At 31.8% G+C, this 6,187-nt stretch overlaps 1 protein-coding gene across 5 annotated transcripts in view; it reads right to left on the bottom strand.

The window, feature by feature from the left end:
* Positions 1-858: 858 nt before the first annotated feature.
* Positions 859-6,187, bottom strand: part of PTBP3 (polypyrimidine tract binding protein 3) — an 85,595-nt gene continuing 80,266 nt past the window's right edge. For all 5 annotated transcript variants that reach the window (XM_016126348.2, XM_016126345.2, XM_016126336.2 and 2 more), the window contains one exon: positions 859-6,063. In XM_016126348.2, coding sequence (XP_015981834.1) covers positions 5,931-6,063 — 133 coding nt within the window. In that variant the 3' untranslated portion in view covers positions 859-5,930. The remainder of the gene's footprint in view (positions 6,064-6,187) is intronic.

Genomic DNA, 6,187 nt, shown 5'->3' with positions numbered 1-6,187 from the left:
TCACTACCTGTGTGTGTGGAAACTGCACTAGGCGGTATCTTAGACCCATTTGTGTTTAAAACTGCTACTCTTAATGATGGTTAAGGGCATTTCATGGTCAAGTAAGTTTATAAAAACCTCATTTGGCCATAGGATTATTATATTCTTTCCTGACAAAAATGACTAGGATGCTTAAAAAAAATTCATCTGGTTAACATTTATGGAGATAATAGATTTTACAGGGGAGCCTGCAAAGATCAGTATAGTGTTTACCTAATTTTCTATTCCATTAAAAATAAACTCTCTTCCAAAAGATCCTAGAGTAAAAGATTAAAATAAATTACTACTGAGACTCCTACAATCCAATAGCTCTTTAAAAGAACCCAGAAATATTCGTCTAAGGAAAAGCAATATGTACCCTTTAATTAAAAAAGGACGCAAACTTGGGTAGAGATCACACCTCACGTTTCAGAATTTATGAATACTAAGCCAAAAACTGAACTAAACTAGAAAGAGTGTTCCAACTCATTTGGCATTGCACATATACTGTGTGTGTGCATGCATGCACGCGGGAGAAAGGAGAAAGGAGAAAGCGCATGCGCCAGCCTGTACTTACTTATAGGAAAGGAGTGCTACAGAAGTTACATAAGATTAGAAAAGCAGTGTGCTCCCCAAAATGAAACTTTTTCCTTAGTTTAAAAAGAGGTGGTTAGTAGACTTAGGATTTTTTTTTTTTAATTTGTATAAATATATGCTTGCTATTCTCTAAGACAAGTTTAGATGGATGGCTATGGAAAATTAAAAAAAAAAATGACATCATTAGAATTACAGAAAAGACAAGGGAAAACCCAAAGTACAGACAAGTACACAAAAATTTTAAAGAGAGTACAGATGTCATGACATTTATTAAAAGGCATGCTACAATGCTATACTTGTTAGGAAAAGAGATTAGAGATATTAAGTAATAGTCAGCAAATATACAAACTGAATGAAAATGGAATATACTGTAGTGTACAGAAGCTTGAATTAACCATGCACTACGCATTTAGAAAATGTTTTTTAATATTTTATCTTCTCTTTGCATTTATAACATAATTCACTTCAACAATCACAGAATTCTTTTTCTCCAATGCCACAAACTGTGTTACAAATGAAAGCTGGTACTGCTTCTTATCAAAATATACAAGACAATTGATGTTTTATATAAAATCATTTTATATGTTAAGTTGTTCCCCAAAACCTTTTTTTTTTCTTTTTTGGCCTGGTTAAAAAAAAATGTTGTTACAAATATTTACAGTATCTTCTTCTGTTAGATGAACATTCTTATGAACTGAAAAAGGGAATTTAATGAACAGACTGTGTAAAACATGAGACAATGTCAGAGGCTCCTAACTGTGCTATTTTTTTTCTTAAATACAGTACTGAAAATGTCCATCAAAACCTTGTTATCCTAGTTCATTCAGTTCACATTTAAACTCCCATTTTCTGTAAGTAGTCTATTCACCAATAAGAAATAGAAAGTAAAGGCCGCTTTGCACTAGGTCTTCTTTCAGAAAGGAGCTTGGGAAAAAAAAATGCTTAATAGAAAGGAGTTAAAACCAGAAGTCAGTCTTTGGTCAGAGCAATGAGGTGACATTTTGATGCAAAACTTTGCTTGGTCAGCAAACTTTATAATTAGTACTATCTGGATGTGGGATGAATTTTTTTAAATATCTGAATAACAACAGTTAAGTGGGAAAAGGCTATTTAAATTTGTTATTACAACTACGACACAGATTCAAAAATTGAAAATACCATAAGAATGAAAATCTGTTTACAGTGCTGAATTAAGCTTGCCATAAGCAGCTTTCAATCATGACTATTATCACCAAGGTCACTGGACCATAAGAATATCCCTGTTCTCTGGAACATATGCCTGGTTACAAAAACTAAAAATGACTATCACAGAGATTCAGAGCAGCTCTGTTCTTGGACCTCCACAATGCTACATAATGAATATTATGTGATAAAGGCAAGAGTGTAACAGAGACTTCATTTATACAGTTAAAATTCTTTGCTTGTATGAATAGTCTGTGGGATAACATTCTTTTAAAACTATATAGTACATATTTCCTGAAAACCAGAATACTGATACTACATCTTAGTCTCGAATAGGAAGAAAAGGTCAATTAAGACGACTGAAGAAGGCACATAAACTTTGGTCCCGTTTTGTTTTTCTCCCTCTATAAAACCCCTAAAACTAATATTTTAGTAATTTTCTATTTTTTAAATAATTTACAACTAGTTGTTAGAATTTGCTCTGAAAAAAGACTGCAAATAGTCTTGTAGATAACAACACAGCTCTTTTAAAAAACAGCTGAGTTATATTTTCTTTAAAGGAAAAGTTTTGTGCAATCTAAATTGTATTTCTTTTAGCACAATAGTAGAATATTTTAAGTCTGGCAGTTCTATTCTTGTTAACAACAGATCAAGACAAAGGAACGACTAAGAAAATGCTTTTACGCATAGTCATGTTGTCTTTTTGGTTTTAAAAATGGCAGTACACATTAGGTTTTCTAAAAGATAGACTAATCATTTGGCAAACAGGTTTTTTAAGTGACTTGATGAGGGGGAAAACACATACTTTTGAGCTTGTCATCTTTTGTCCAAAAAAATTTAGGGGGAACAGAAATCACATAATATACTCAATGTATATTTAAACTTTGCTGCCTAAATGTCATTAAATTAAATTTGACAATTTAACATGAAACTGAACAGACATCCATGAGAGTTAACTTCTAGTCAACTGACATAGAACTTATGATCTCCATCCTAGGTGGAGCCAAAGAAAGCAGTGCTCCGCTCCCATAGGAATTACGTAGGCAGAAATATGTCTCTAAAGACTATGAGATATCTGCAACTTTCAACAACAAAATTGGAAACATTACTACTACAAATATATGATTATTAATGTTTAGTTTTAGAGAATTTATGGCATTCTGTAGGAGCTATTGGGTAATTCTGATATTCTCCAGTAAGTTATCAATTAAGATACTGGGTCATTTTTCTATTTGTATCTCACAAAAAACACATTTTACTGCTCTGCAGTTATTTAAACCTCAAAGTACAACATTTTGGCATAAATCGTTACTGTTAAATGTGTACTGCTATTTTTTTAAAGTCCTGAATATGTATACTTTGTGTAAAAGTCAAGACACCTCTAAAACTGATGACAATACCCCTTAAAATAAAGTAAATAAACTTAAAAAGAGAATATTATGACAGCTCGACAGCAAAAACATTGCTTAGAAGATATCTAGTAATCACATGCCAAAACAAAAATATAAAGATCTATTTTTTCCACTACCCTGATATTTTTTAATTTTTACAGAAACTATGCCAAAACAAAGACGGTAGACCTCTAGAATTCAAACAGCAAATAGCCCAGTATAGACAACAGCCATGTGCTACAGCTAATTTAAGACACAGATTGATGGTTTCAAACACACTATTTTATATAAGAATATCTCACTTTTCCAAATCTTAATTTGATTTTCTTTGTCAATAAATTAAAATGTATGTAATGTGCATATGTATGTACAACATTAGAAGAGTGTATATATATATATATATATATACTATCTATACACACGCACGCACACACACACACATACACACAAATCCCTGAAAAGGATTCTAATGTTCTCTCCCGGATTTAAAGGCCATGCCCTATTTCAAAATTACATTCAACACCATTATGATCGCCCTTCTGCTACACTTACACTGAATGTTATGAGAATCATGATTTTAAATTACACAGTAATTCTTAACTCAGAGTAAATGAAATAATCCAATTTAACATGCCACTAAAAATTATCATAGTGCCTATATGGAAGGAAAAAAGAAGTATATTTTGGGAGATTTTGCAAATAAATGTTTTCCTCCCCCCTTAACACAAGAGTTTTGCTAAAGATAGATTTCATAAGTGAAAAGGTAAAACATAATAAATGATTATACCTATCTATTCAGCCAATGCTAAATCGATCCACTTGCAAGGTCTCAACTCAATGTCCTCCTTCCTTTTCTACCTACCACCTAACTGTTGCTCAGTGCTGAGTGGATTCTGCTTTTTAACAACCACCTATAAAATCTTTCGTGGTCTCCAATTTTTTTGTGGAATTTCTTCTGTAGAAACCTTCTTATGTTCAAATTAATGATTGAGATATTCTTTTAAAAGGTGAGATGAGTCACTCTGAGAATCTGAAAAGTGAAAAAGGGATGGACAAAGATATCCCTTTTGACAAACTGTTTAAAAAAAATCTGGTCAAGCATTAAAGGAATAATTAACAAAAGCACAGTTTCTCATTAAAAAGAAACAATTTTACATTATACAACTATTGAATCAACATTAAGATGTATTCTTACATTCAACCAAAAAGCCAGAGGGACAAAGAATGAGAAGGAACCTACCTTCTCATACTCCATACGTGTGGGCACTCAGTAATGAAGTTACATTAACAAAGAAAAGCAAGTTCTCATTAGAGTACTGAGAAAAACCAAGTAATCCTGAGACAAATTCTGATGATAAAGATTAGACAAGATCCAGAAACTGAGATCACATTTCATAGCTCCCAAACAGTATGCTATAACTGACAATGACTGCTACTGGTCACCAATGTGAAGAGGCTTACAGGTGTGCACTGAGTTATTCCCCAAACCATTTACCTTCCCCACCCCATCTCTGCACTAAAGCACCATAAATTTGAATAAAAACTATTACTTATTGAAAACCACTTAAAATTGTAATGAAAAAAACTTTAAAATCCTTACTAAAACAGGGAAAGAAAAAACAAATGCTCACCAAGCCCACAATATAGCTTTCAAGATACTAAAATAAAACTCTAACCTATTGTATCATAAGCACATAATAAGGCACATAATAAGAAATTAACTAAATACACGGTAATTCTGAATAAGTATTACAGATTATAGTGGTACAAAAAACCCTTGAGATTTTTTTTCTAAAAGAAGACCTTACCAAAAATAACTTTAAAAAATCTGTCAAACCATATGATAGACCTGAATATTTTCCTTAAGACTGTAAACTTTTTTCTGAAAATAATTATAAAAAAGTAGTTTATAAGTAGAATTACCTTTTTAAAATTTTCCAAGATCATGTTATATTACTCAGCAAATAAGTGCCATTTTGAAATTTAAAACATGATTTTTCCTAATAAAATTATTAATTATTCTGACACCTTAACAGATCTTGGTTGGATTCCACTTAATTGTCTTGGGGACAGTTAAGACACTTTGTTTCTCCAAATAGTCATAAAAAGTTAAAGATATGCAATATTCAAAGGAGTGTCTTCCACTAAAAAAGAAAATTGAAAGAAAACATACAAGTTTAAATCTGCTTCCAATACAACACAATTTGTTTATGCATAACTATCAATATATGCCAAATAATTGATATAATTTATAAGTGAACATAATTTCCTATAGGAGTTGAAGTTCTGAATCATAAAGTTAAAAACTTGGTTTTAAGTAGTTTAAATTACACTGAGTAATTCTAAAAGTTTGTATGTGTAAATTTTTAAAGTACAAAGGAGTTTAGAAATGTATAAGGCTGATCTGGATCCAAACTAAAAGAAAGTCTGTCCTCTTGAAATCCAATTTAATATGGGGCATTAAATTATTGACAAAATTTTTTTCCTGATTTTTTTTTTCCTGAAGATCATTTTCAGAGAAACCATGGTATAAAGGAAAATCAAACCTTTCACTACATATTGGCGGGGGGCGGGGGGGGGGCGGGAAGAACATCCCTTAATTTTTTGAATATACTTGAATATCAAACTCAGAAAGAATTATTTTTGTAAAAGAGGCAGAATTGGTCTTGAGCTGCTTCAGTCCATGTCTGAATGTTTTCCTGAAATTATGGTCCAGTCTTAGGAGAAAAATTCACAGAAAAGTCAGATTGTAGATTTTGAGAAGGAAACTCTGAGGTGGTGATTTTCTCCAAGGTCATGGTTATGAAGCTCAATGAGAGCCTGGATTGCTTCTTCCACAGATCCCAACTGAATAAGGGCCATTTTGCGATCTTTCCTGAAAATGGCATAAATATAAAAAGTGTATAGAATTATTTTTTTCCTATAAATTTCCTCCCCGACCCTAGAAAACTTTATTGAATGACTTAAAAATTTTGCATACCATATTAAACAAGGTAAAT

The sequence above is a fragment of the Rousettus aegyptiacus genome, unplaced genomic scaffold (assembly GCF_014176215.1).
Source record: "Rousettus aegyptiacus isolate mRouAeg1 unplaced genomic scaffold, mRouAeg1.p scaffold_m13_p_3, whole genome shotgun sequence".
Lineage (NCBI taxonomy): Eukaryota > Metazoa > Chordata > Mammalia > Chiroptera > Pteropodidae > Rousettus > Rousettus aegyptiacus.
This window is presented reverse-complemented; position numbering and strand designations above follow the sequence as displayed.